The sequence below is a fragment of the Centroberyx affinis genome, unplaced genomic scaffold (assembly GCF_046629955.1).
Source record: "Centroberyx affinis isolate AG114_WGS23_722 - 3 ecotype Tasmania unplaced genomic scaffold, CSIRO-AGI_Caff_v1 ptg003110l_1, whole genome shotgun sequence".
NCBI lineage: Eukaryota > Metazoa > Chordata > Actinopteri > Beryciformes > Berycidae > Centroberyx > Centroberyx affinis.
Genome location: NW_027281179.1, coordinates 320,400 through 331,822, shown reverse-complemented (window position 1 = coordinate 331,822; position 11,423 = coordinate 320,400). Strand labels below are relative to the sequence as shown.

Here is an 11,423-nt window from a genome sequence, read left to right as displayed (position 1 = left end):
TTTCAAACATTTACCAAGCGTCCATAACAGGGATGCAGTGACTCAGTTTATCCACCTTTTTATTTGCGGAACAGAGTTTACCCAGCTTTGTAGGCTGACATAAATTAATAGTACACATTATAATAAGCATTATAATAAGTGATTCCAAACTGATGTAGCGTTTCATTCTATAGGCCTGTATATGATCTATTAAGGAGAAAACAAAGTAATGCTTTTCTGAATATATAATAGATATTGGTGGTTGTTTGCCTCATGCTGACCACCGACTGGAGGTCATGTTTTACTCACCTTCTATTTACCACTACATCACCGGTCCAGAGTCACGCAATTGAAATAAACAATGCGCATCCCTGCGTGAGACTCCTAAACCGTAGGCCTCCAGACAGGCCATCTGGCGTTCTGTAGTAAAACGACAGGCTCCACCCCTTTGCTTACATTCTCCAATGTGCCATAGCAACCGGAGCCGAGCCCCCTGTTCCCGCGCAATGTTCCCATCCTTATAAGGCCAGTAGAATGCAGACGCACTGAAACGTCACACGTCGTTTATGTAAATAGGGTTGATTGAAGAAAAAGAAAAAGCCCTCCGCTCTACTCTGAAATGGAGGTGTGGATAGAGCGCATGCGCACTTGGTCCACAACTATCCAGTCCCGTCCACAAGCGCAGACATCAACAAGAGAGCGGGTTACTGATGCGGGTTGATTTTCATAATAGTTACATTGTAACGACGCGTTATCAAGAATATCACTTTGTATCAACTTCACGCAACTTGCAACAAGGTAATGAATGCGACTGGCTTATATTTGTCTTGTCGAGTCTTTGAACCTTTGCGGGGTTTTGGAGTCTCGTGTTTTCAATTCTGTAATTCAAAACAAGCTTCGAGTTGTCTAAGAACAATTGCTCGTTTTGGGCCTACAGCAACACAAACTGGGCGACCAACTTGAGCTACAGGCCACCTTTTAAATACTTTTTTTTTTATAGTAGGGCGAAGTGAAAGGCATGCAGGATGTAATTGAGGGGGTGAATAGGTGTCAAAAAGCTTCTTATGCAAGCACCATGAGCAAGAATGGCTGTTGTTATCATTTGGTGGATAAAGTGCATTTGGTTGTTGGAGGCAATCACTCCTTTTCTCGCGCCGAGCATTTGACTAAAGTCAGTTATTATGAATGTTACAGTAGGAAAAATGCTCTTCTGAAATGCATTTGTGTCCACATTGTAGCTGTAGTGCACCGACAGCCTAGCCTACTACACATTTACGACTGCTATAAGCCAAGTTGAATCTCTCACGCCCACCCGTACGGGAAATGCGCCTCAGCACGCGGGCGCCGCTGTCAACAAAATACTGCAAACACCTATCCGTGAAGGCTTTCTTAAACTTAATCGAGTAATAAACAGTATTCAATATTAAAAACGGGCCCAGACAATGACTTTCAAAAGCCGTCGCTTTGAACTTCATGCACATGTAGTAGGTGGACTGTTGCAGTGACGCGGTTCTTGAATAACAAAGAGTAAAGATCAAATTACACGATAGTCTAGGAACAGTTTCCCCTCAAAAATGAGACGGAGATATTTTGCTTTCGAAATGTGTTCGCATAATTTAGTTTATCCTACTGCGTAAAGTTAAACTTGGAAAGGAAAGGGTCGTGCATCGTCGACTACAGGACGGTCATCATAAAATGGGTGCGCATGAAGCAGGTCGTGTGGCATGCCATGCTTCCTCGCTAGAGTGGGCGGTGAATTTATCGATTTACACTTTTAGCTCGAATAAAACCGCGCCTTTTCGCGAAGTCACCATTTATTTTTAAGTTTATTGCGTTATTTGCGCACGCCTTAATTGCTTTCAAAATAATGCATACAGTTAACTTTTAATTATACAGGTTTTGCGGAAAATCGCATCACACCCCCTTTTCCACACTGCCTCCGCCTTTGAAGTGTGTTGCCATGTTGAGTTGCGTCACGTACTGTATTCTGCTGCTACAGCGAAGATCGTCTGTATTTTAGAAGATGAAGCACTCAAAGTGAAAAATTGTCCCGGTTTCTGGTCAGTAGCCTACATGCGCTCCTGTCTCTTATCTTTCCTAGAGAGACAACATAGCGACTGATATAGAGGTGAAACAAAGTTGTTGTTTTTTTAAGAAAATTCGGATTGTTTTAAGAGGGAACTTAAAACGTAGCTTTTAAACATTGTTTTTACTTGAGTTGTTGGTTTTAGGTTTTTATTAATTTTTTGTACACTGAGTCTACCTTGTTTCATGTATTTTATCATTGGTCTTTTTTCTCATTTCTTTATTATTATTATCTGCTAAGCATTTGTACTGCTCGTAAGTGTATGAAATGTGTTGTATAAATAGACTTTGATTGATTGAAGAAATTCTAACCACAAAGAAATATATAGTTTTAGCTCTGGGTGTGAACAGTACTTTCGCGTTAATGTGCATCTTGGTCCAGATAAACCTTAGATGTTTTTAACGTAAAATATCTACAACAGTATATCATATCTGGAAACTTTTGGCCAAGATTTGAGATTACGTTTGTGGTACCGGGAAAAGGGGTCAGAGTGAGAGCTCGCTGCTTTTACCTAATCTCTGGCTGCACTCTGTGCCACTGCACTGTCAGGAGACCCCGAGGACTGATGGCAAAAAAAAAGCCCAGTCTGGGGGGCGCGGCTCGCAGTTTTGCCGCAGTTCAGGTCTACATGTGCTGGGTATATTAAATTTTGCCTAGCAACATAAATCATAATAATCCTCCCGCATGAATCGGTGCGCTCGAGTGAACCCTCGTGGATGCAACCTCTATTTTTCTATTTCTTTACATTCTATGGCAACAGAAGCTCATATTTTATAGTGTGTTTTTCAACGATGCCAAATATCTATCTTCTGCAGCCTTCGTGCATCCTACTAAGCCTGTATTTATGTCATATTTTGAATTGCCAAAATTAAGAGCGCATAAGCCTCTGAGCGCAGCATGGTGACATGATCTGTCTGACGCGCTGTCTGACTGTTGACCTACTTCCCTCATTTGGGTCACGGCAGAGCAGGAGCACGGCAAGATGCTCCTACATGCTCGCTTTCTACAGAGGTTTAGGGATTGTGACCAATCACCTAATTTCATGATTATTTACATGCGTTTAATTTTAAAGGGAACACCAAAATACCGCCCTTTATATGAACCAGAGAGATACAGGCCTGTACAGGGAGGATTCGTACCTGCACGCAATTTACTCACAATGATAACTTGATTAGACCCCGAGATGTTGCGTTTTAAAATCATTGCTGTTTTGTGGGCAGATGTTTGGCTTTCATAAGCCGAAGATGTACCGGAGTTTGGACGGCTGTTGCATCTGCCGCGCCAAGTCGTCCAGCTCTCGCTTCACGGACAGCAAGCGGTATGAGAAGGACTTCAGGAGCTGCTTCGGGTAAGATGCAAAACACAGCATGTGGCGCTAGGAGAGAGAACCAGCTGTAATAGCTATGTAGGCTGTAGCATACCTTACTTTCATTTCATGCATTTGCTCTCTCTCTCTCTCTCTCTCTCTCTCTCTCTCTCTAGAACACACACAATGTTATTAATTGCTGCATACATTTCCCCCCTAATCTCCCTGAAGGTTGTGTGAAAGTCGATCTGGGGACATTTGTAATGCCTGTGTGCTGCTGGTGAAGCGATGGAAAAAACTCCCTGTGGGGTGCAAGAAGAACTGGAATCATGTAGGTGACTCTGGGCCTGTGTTTCCACTTATTCCCATAATGTCAGCCTGTCCCTTCATTACAGTCACCTGCTGTCCTGAGAAGGTCACATGGTGATATAGTGGAATGCTACAGTATGAATATTTGTTTCCTCTCCTCTCGCCTTGTCTCTCCTCTCCTCTCCTCTCCTCTCCTCTCCTCTCCTCTCTCCAGGTGGTTGATGCTAGAGGAGGTCCAAGCCTAAAGATAACTGCCAGGCCAAAGAAGATAAAGTCCGTCTCCAAGAAAGCGAGGCCAAGCCAGATCAGCAGGCTGCAGAAAGAGCTTAAAAGAAACAGTGAGTTCTGCATTTTGCCGTTTGATTTGTAAATTTTGGTGCAGTGAATGGATTTTGTTCACTCGCATCTGTTCCTTGAAGGAATATATATATTTTTTTGTCATATACATTCCCTATACATGCATTTAGATCGCACACTACATCTTCACTTAATATGATTGTTCTTCCCACCAGACTCAGATGCCCACAGCACCACCTCCAGCGCTTCTCCGGCTCAGTCTCCCAGCTACAGCAACCTGTCGGACGAGGGCTCTGACGCTGAGCTCAGCCCCGGGTCCAGCCGCTCCCCTGTCTTCTCCTTCCTGGACCTCACCTACTGGAAGAGGTAAGTCAGCCAGTTCAGTTCATGTTGCTATCACAGCTTTCTTTGAACACGGCACTAGCTGCTCCAGGACAACAGCACTGTGAGGGAGTCTAAGCCTAAACATATCCTCTCATTTTAGATGCAAAATTATTATTATTATTATTTTTATCAAACCTTTATTTAGACAGGTAATCTCATTGAGACACGGGGTCTCATTCACAAGAGAGACCTGGTAATGACAAAATGACAAATAAATACATAATGGCAGCTGTAATTTGACATTATTTTAAGCAATATCACATGGACAAGTAAAGAGCCCTATTGGTTTACAGTAGCACATTTCAAGATGCCCAAAAATAAAAACAAGCATGTAATTAATGACAAAGCTATGACCAGCTTGTCACTTTGTTATTGACTCACTCTGGATTAGAACCCAGGATCTCTGGTGTAGCAAACTTATGGTTTACAAATCAACAGAGTAACTTATACTAGCTGCTGGTCACAGCTAAAAATAGGATTATATTCAATAAAGTTTTTAGTGTCTATGTTGCATTGCAGTTTGGGAACTTTTTGGTAAAGTGAATAGCTCCGTTTGGCCTGTAGTGCAGTTTGATGGTTGTTGCATCAAGTGCATAAACATGGTGGCCTCCTGGAATGACATCATCGGGTCCTACAGCAATCTGCCACTGATGGATGTTGAAATATGGCCACTTTGCAATGTGGAATGGGTGTAACAAAAACAGCAGACTGCCATCTTTATGCACTTAGACTAATGCTACAAAAAAATAACTTGGACCGCTGACTTCCTTGTCGCTACATATTACAATTGAATTAAATTCTGTTTATTGTTGTCCAGGCAAAGGGTGTGCTGTGGAATCATCTACAAGGGCCGTTTTGGGGAGGTGCTCATTGACCCCCATCTGTTCAAGCCCTGCTGCCGCAAGAAACAGCGGCAGCAGCAGCAGCAGCAGCAGCAGCAGCAGCAGCAGGAAGAGGAGGAGGGCTACGAGGAAGAGGAGGAGGAGGAAGAGGTGGAGGTAGAGGAAGGGCAGGCGGGGGAGGAGGTCAGTGGGAAGAAGCCCCAGATGGAAGAGGAAGTGAAGGAGACACCAACCTGTGAGGAAAGCACAGAGGCTCCGCAGCTACATGTTGCCATGGCAACACCTCCAGCCAAGAGCGAGGTGGAGGAGGAGGAGTGGTAATGCCGAACCCCCCCCCCCCCCCCCCTTGTGCACATCTTTGAGGAAGTCTTGGGGTGCTCTTGTGTTTCAAGCACTTACAGAAAGAAGTTGCCTTCAATCATAAAGCAGCTGAAAATCCTTTGGTCTTCTACATAATACTGTCAGCGGTTTGTTTTATTATGTCTAAATGGTAACTTATGGACTCTTGTTTTTCCACTTTGTCTGTTTTTTGTATATTTAATACTCTTCCCAACCTGATGATGATTTACCGTCATCTGTGGTGTTTTCATCTACTTTAGGTAAAATGCTGGAACTCTAGTTTGCTGGTACATTTAAAACGATTTTTTTTTTTATTCCAAAACGCTATAGATCCATTTTGAGAAAAAGCATACTTGAAATTCATCCCTCAAACATTTCAAAAATACAGCTGAACCCATTCTCAAAAATGTTGCTATTTTGTAAGCATAGGTGTTGACGATGACTAATATAGTGTGATTAGTTTTACTTTTCTTTCAAGAGTAGACGTCACTTTCTTTTTTTTGAAATGGTGGATATCTCGTTTTGGAATGAAACTCCACATTAACAGATCACAGACCTGTACAGAAGCCTTTGTGTTTGCATCTATTCATATTTACATCCACTCTCAGCAAAAACAGTTTGTTTGTCTAGACTGGATTAGCGAATATGTGTGTGTGAATATGTGGGTCCCATTTGAATAAGGCCTATTCACAGCGCCAACAGCAAATACACCAGCCTTAATTATGTGTTACAGACAGTGCTAGTGTTAATTCTTAATTGGTATTAAGGAACAATAAGGGACAGGAGCTATATTTATTGTGGCCTCAGCAACACATAGTGCATTTTGCATGAATGGCGACAAGCCCACTCATCCAAAAGACCTAATGATCGGATGCATGAGTCTACTAAATTGCATGGCCTTATAAAAAAAAACTGTAAATCTTACTTTTATTTTTTTGGATCCATTTCTCTGAACTTTTAAATTATTTTTATATGTAAAAAAAAAAAAAAAAGAAAATGGAAAAATAGAAAAAGTGTCTTTGCATAATAATACAACACAATACAACAGCAAAACATACCAATCGGTCTATAGTCATTCAGCAATATCAATATCAGTGAAATCTGTCATTCCCGGGTCAGTAGATGGTAAAAGACTTTATACAAGTTGAAATGCTATGCCATTGCCTCTTATATACCACAAAGGTGTTGTGATATATAGCCTAATATTACTTTATTTATCAAATGAAAGCCAAAGCACATTGAAATTCACCCAATGTCAAATCAATGCAGGTTTTCTATGGACACGTGTGCTTGTCCGAGGTCATTTGTATGTATGTTTATGGTATTCTAAAAAGAACACTAATACGGAGTTTCCTACATGTGACGTAGTAGTTGGGAGCAGCGGGGGTGTCGTGTACATAAGGGGTTGGGTGAGCGATACGGCTCTTATATGGGTTCCATTATTTATTTATTTCATATTTATTTGTATCACTGCATCCCCAGTTAGAAGTGTAATACTATGAATTCTGTTAATCTTTTACAATAGTATGGTTTTGTACATCAGTAATTGATCGAATGTAATTCTCACACAGGCGGTGTTTGGCATTGCCTTGAATTACCGGTTGTCAATATTTGTGAAATGTTTAAGTATTTATTTACTCATCAGTTGAGTTGCGTGTAACCTAACTTATTCTGTATCATCACTTTGGATCTGTATCATGTAGACTAAGAGATAGATTACAACCAAACTGTACTTTCCCCCCTTTCCCCTGTAGCCTAAACATGTTACAGAATGGTAGAATAGCTGCACTCTAGGCTTTAGTGCTACTTGCATGTATTGTAGCTATGCATTTACTTAGCTTACAAGTTAGGCAAGGCGGTTTTGTATTTTTTATACATCATGTACTTTTTTTACTTGTCCCTTAATAAAAGTAATTTTGTGAGTTTTCTGGACTTGATGAGTTTTTGGACTGTTTTTGGGTAAACCAGGAACTCAAAGGGGATGAATCCCATTAAACAACCACCAATGCAAACTAAAAAAAAGTTAGTATTTAGAAGGATTTACTTTATTTTCTTGAAAAGACAATTTTCATGTCACTTATGTAGGTATTGTCTGATACTAGCCTACTTTTTCTAATAACATATTAAAAATTGTAACATGAAGATTTATGTCAATTTAAAATGTCAGTAACTCTATTGTATGAATAAAAAGAGTTAACTGAGTTTGATTTACCCTCCACAACATCCCAGTGTAAATAGATCAAATGTTACTTAATTAACACTTTCAGTCTGGAATCCAAATTTAGAAATTAGTCTTGCCTTTGGGAATTTGAGGAATGGGGTCACAGCAGAGAGGCCGTGGCCCATTTTTGACCCAATCAAAAAAAAAAAAATCCCCTCTCCTATTCATTGAAAATTCACAGAATAATGCAGAATAATTTATAGATGAGTATAGGTTGTTCAAATAAACAATCCATCATAGCCAGGGCGACACAGACACACACAACAACATTATGAATTGTGTAGTGATTAAATGTCTTTATTTATGTATTGTATGTATTACGAGAAGAGGAATACTTGGCCTATGTTATTTCGGTTATTTCCAATCATGCACGAGAGGGAACCGACGCTACTAAACAGCAGCGGAAGTGGTTGTCATGTGACAGGGACATTTTTAACAAACACGGAAGTGTCTTGTTTTTGGTCCACAGCTGTCAACTGCCCCTTTGTATTCGGGCTGCAGATGTACAGTTTTCAATCTGTTATTTACACAGCAAGAGACTGACGAAAACAACAACAGCGGAACCTGCAGTAGGTAAAATTAAACCGCCGTAGTAGCTTCGCTTGAGTTTTAGCTAGCAAGCTAATGTGATGATGGCTCATTCAGCCTGCTACAGGAGCAGCCGGCTTAACTGACATTAAAGTTATTTAACGTAACAACATGCTGCATTTCAAATAACTTCATTGCAGTAACTGAGCAGCTGTAGACGATGATAAAACAAGCTTAGTACTGAGTATAAAGACAATGTGTTTCCAGATTTTACCCATTGGTTTCATAATTCCTCAAGGTTGTTCTCTCCATTGTTTTCTAAGCGTTTTGTTTAATATCACGTGCTTATGTTGCTGACTTTAGTGAATTTGATACAGTACCTTTGCACCGGGACGTTTCTAAAAAGAGGTTTGCATCTGCAGCGTCTTCATCATGGTGGAGCCCACGGCATCTGGCATGTTCTGCAACAGGATGCTGAGCATGGTCAACTCTGAGGATGTCAACGCCATCATCCAGGCTCAGAGACACATGTGAGTATCATGCTCTGAAGAGGCTGTTCAGCTTCATGTGGGGATATATAAAATGACTGCCCTGCTGAGAAACCTGCCCCATTCTTTGTAAAAATTTAACCCGAAGATTGTTTGTGCCCTGCTGACTTTATTCTGAAACCAGGCTGGACCGCTTTGAGAAAACCAATGAAATGCTGATAAACTTCAACGGGCTGTCCAACGTGCGGCTGCAGCAGATGAACGAGCACTTCATGCTCCACACCCGCACCCTTGTGGAGATGAAGAAAGATCTGGACAGCATCTTCCGGAGGATCAGGTGAGTCACGGTCCCCCTCCAGAGCAAACACACACACAGCCTCGACCCTGTGATTAATGGTCTCACTCCTCTGTTCCTCCAGGACGCTGAAGGGAAAGATTGCTAAGCAGTACCCAGAAGCTTTCAGCAGTGAGTTGGCTTTTTCAATACATTCATCATGCCATAACCACCTGACACTGTCAATGCCTGTCTTATCAGTTGGTCTAAAACAGAGGAAAATTGGACATAACTTGTGTCCAGTTTTTCCAGATTTCACTCCTTTTGTGTTTATTCTCATCATGTTGAAAACACTTAAACTCTAAATAACCACCTTTAAAGTCTTATATTGTTAAAAGTATCTTAAAAACGAGACAGTAATACAACAATAATAACAACACGTAACTGTTTTCAGTTCAAAACTACCATGGTATTATGTCTTGAGACACACTAGTCTTATTCTAATTGCAACAAAAAAAATGTTTTAAACTGGACAGCCGTAAGACACAAAACGCCAGTGTCTCAAGACAAAGTGATGTGTCTAAAGATATTCATTGTCTTAAAGACACAAAATCTGGCTCTTATGTCTCAAGACGTGCTCTTTAATGTCTGAAGACAAACGCTGTATGTCTTCAGTTTAAGTCTTAAGATGTCTTTAGATGTCTTGATATACAGAAATATCTCCAGACATCATGTTTTCAGTTATTAAGACATCTCAAGGCGTGGCGATGACTGGGGATGATCTTTCTTTTTTGACAGATATCCATGAGTCTCCCATCCTGGAGGATGACGATGACGAGTTTGACCCGATTGCCCCCAGTGTTGCCACGACAGCCACGACGGCGACCTCGGAGCAGAGCACAGAGTCCTGCGACACGAGTCCGGACGTGATCTCCCCCACCGTGAGCCCATGCTCCGAGGATCTCTCTCAGGAGCCGCCTGACACGCCCACCTCCGACATCCCAGACACAGCCGTCCTGAGGGACGAGGGGCCCGACTCGGTACCTGCAGAGTTGCGCTTTCTGAATGAAAACTGATGAATGGACAGTCCAGAGTTGGGGTCAAGTGAATTGCGAATCCATGGTAAATTCCAATTCTACTCCTGGAGTTGGAACTGGAATTGGATGTGGGATTATGTGGGATGTTTAATTAAAAGAACTAAAGGGAGCTACAGTGTGCGGACCTTTGGAAATTGGAAACAGAATTGGAATTGAATTTGGAATGACAGGAAATAGAATTTAATTCCATGAAATTCCACTTCTAAGACAGTTAAACAAATCAAATACATTCAATCATAATGTATGTATTATGATTACATGTTATGCATCAAATACCACTTGAAAGGTACCTTTAACATTTTATGATATTCAGTATTGATAATATATAACACTCTGTAATCTCAGATATGCGGTAAGAAAAAACAAAAAAAACATGGACTTTCACAGAATTTCATTGAATTCACTTCCTGAAATTCCAATTCAATTCCAACTGATTCCTGTAGGGTTTTTCCAGTTCCAATTCCTCAGTTGAATTGGAGGTGATGACTTCATTCATGAATTGACCCCAACCCTGTTTACGATATCTGCATAATTTTTCAGACATTAATCTATCTACACAATACTGATACTGCCTCGATTCTGGCAGTGGCTATGAACTGTTTACAATAATGATGGGATTCTGTTGCCATGCTTGCTTGTTCTAAACCTGTCCAGCACCAAAAACAGCTGCCGATAACACTTGAAGTTATGTTAAAGAACTAAATCCCATGTTATTGAGAGTGAATTGGGGCAGTGGTCCTCAATTATCGTACGAATAAGTTCATTTTATTTATTTTCTTTCATTTTTGGAGATACACAGTTAACTGAAGGCAGCCATCTGTATTGATGATGAGACCCCTTGTTAGAGGAAAGACAGAATTTATTACAATGTTCACAACCTACCTGAATGCTATTAGGGCTTGCAAGTAATTACTAGGTACCGGCACATATGATATTGTCTGTGTATTGCAACATCATTACTCTATGGACACTTGTTAGTAACAGGGAGTATGTTTGTTAATGCATACATAAATGTTTTCAACAACGTTTAATAAGATGCATTATTGATCCCCATAGGGAATCACAGGGAGGACAGAGTACAGGGTCAGCTACAGATCAGTGTCTTGCTCAAGGACACTTCAGCAGGGCAGGAGCTTGCCAATGTGAGAGCTGGAAACGGGACGGTCTCTCTAACCACTAGTTTTTGTTTTAACTTGAACTTAATGTAAGAACTGTGATTATGTCATGATTAAATGTTTTTTTGCTTAAGTATCTGTACATGAAATATCGTTCA

The 11,423-nt window shown here is 40.9% G+C and overlaps 2 protein-coding genes across 6 annotated transcripts; both read left to right on the top strand.

Moving 5' to 3' along the window:
* Positions 1-644: 644 nt before the first annotated feature.
* Positions 645-5,605, top strand: LOC139659443 (SIN3-HDAC complex-associated factor-like). The gene is made up of 6 exons (XM_071537722.1): positions 645-777; positions 3,286-3,413; positions 3,603-3,702; positions 3,895-4,018; positions 4,193-4,343; positions 5,179-5,605. The coding sequence occupies exons 2-6, from the start codon at positions 3,286-3,288 to the stop codon at positions 5,522-5,524; spliced, it is 849 nt and encodes a 282-aa protein (XP_071393823.1). The 5' UTR covers positions 645-777; the 3' UTR covers positions 5,525-5,605.
* Positions 5,606-8,203: 2,598 nt separating this feature from the next.
* kxd1 (KxDL motif containing 1) lies at positions 8,204-11,361 on the top strand. Of its 5 annotated transcripts, none has more exons than XM_071537736.1 (5): positions 8,204-8,336; positions 8,714-8,821; positions 8,964-9,116; positions 9,199-9,245; positions 9,852-11,361. In XM_071537736.1, the coding sequence occupies exons 2-5, from the start codon at positions 8,724-8,726 to the stop codon at positions 10,127-10,129; spliced, it is 576 nt and encodes a 191-aa protein (XP_071393837.1). In that variant the 5' UTR covers positions 8,204-8,336; positions 8,714-8,723; the 3' UTR covers positions 10,130-11,361. The 5 variants fall into 5 exon arrangements, with proteins under 5 accessions (XP_071393837.1, XP_071393839.1, XP_071393840.1 ...); XM_071537738.1 differs by having other exon boundaries at positions 8,209-8,332; XM_071537739.1 differs by having other exon boundaries at positions 8,235-8,332; positions 8,669-8,821.
* The last annotated feature ends 62 nt before the right edge of the window (positions 11,362-11,423 follow it).

What these genes read in the sequence shown, in the direction of transcription:
- LOC139659443 (XM_071537722.1), top strand. Translation starts at nt 3,286, where the DNA reads ATGTTTGGCTTTCATAAGCCGAAGATGTACCGGAGTTTGGACGGCTGT. An exon ending in GCAAGAAGAACTGGAATCAT is followed by an intron (nt 3,703 to 3,894) that starts GTAGGTGACTCT and finishes TCCTCTCTCCAG; the next exon opens with GTGGTTGATGCTAGAGGAGG. An exon ending in GAAAGAGCTTAAAAGAAACA is followed by an intron (nt 4,019 to 4,192) that starts GTGAGTTCTGCA and finishes TCTTCCCACCAG; the next exon opens with ACTCAGATGCCCACAGCACC.
- kxd1 (XM_071537736.1), top strand. Translation starts at nt 8,724, where the DNA reads ATGGTGGAGCCCACGGCATCTGGCATGTTCTGCAACAGGATGCTGAGC. An exon ending in AGCATCTTCCGGAGGATCAG is followed by an intron (nt 9,117 to 9,198) that starts GTGAGTCACGGT and finishes CTGTTCCTCCAG; the next exon opens with GACGCTGAAGGGAAAGATTG. An exon ending in GTACCCAGAAGCTTTCAGCA is followed by an intron (nt 9,246 to 9,851) that starts GTGAGTTGGCTT and finishes CTTTTTTGACAG; the next exon opens with ATATCCATGAGTCTCCCATC.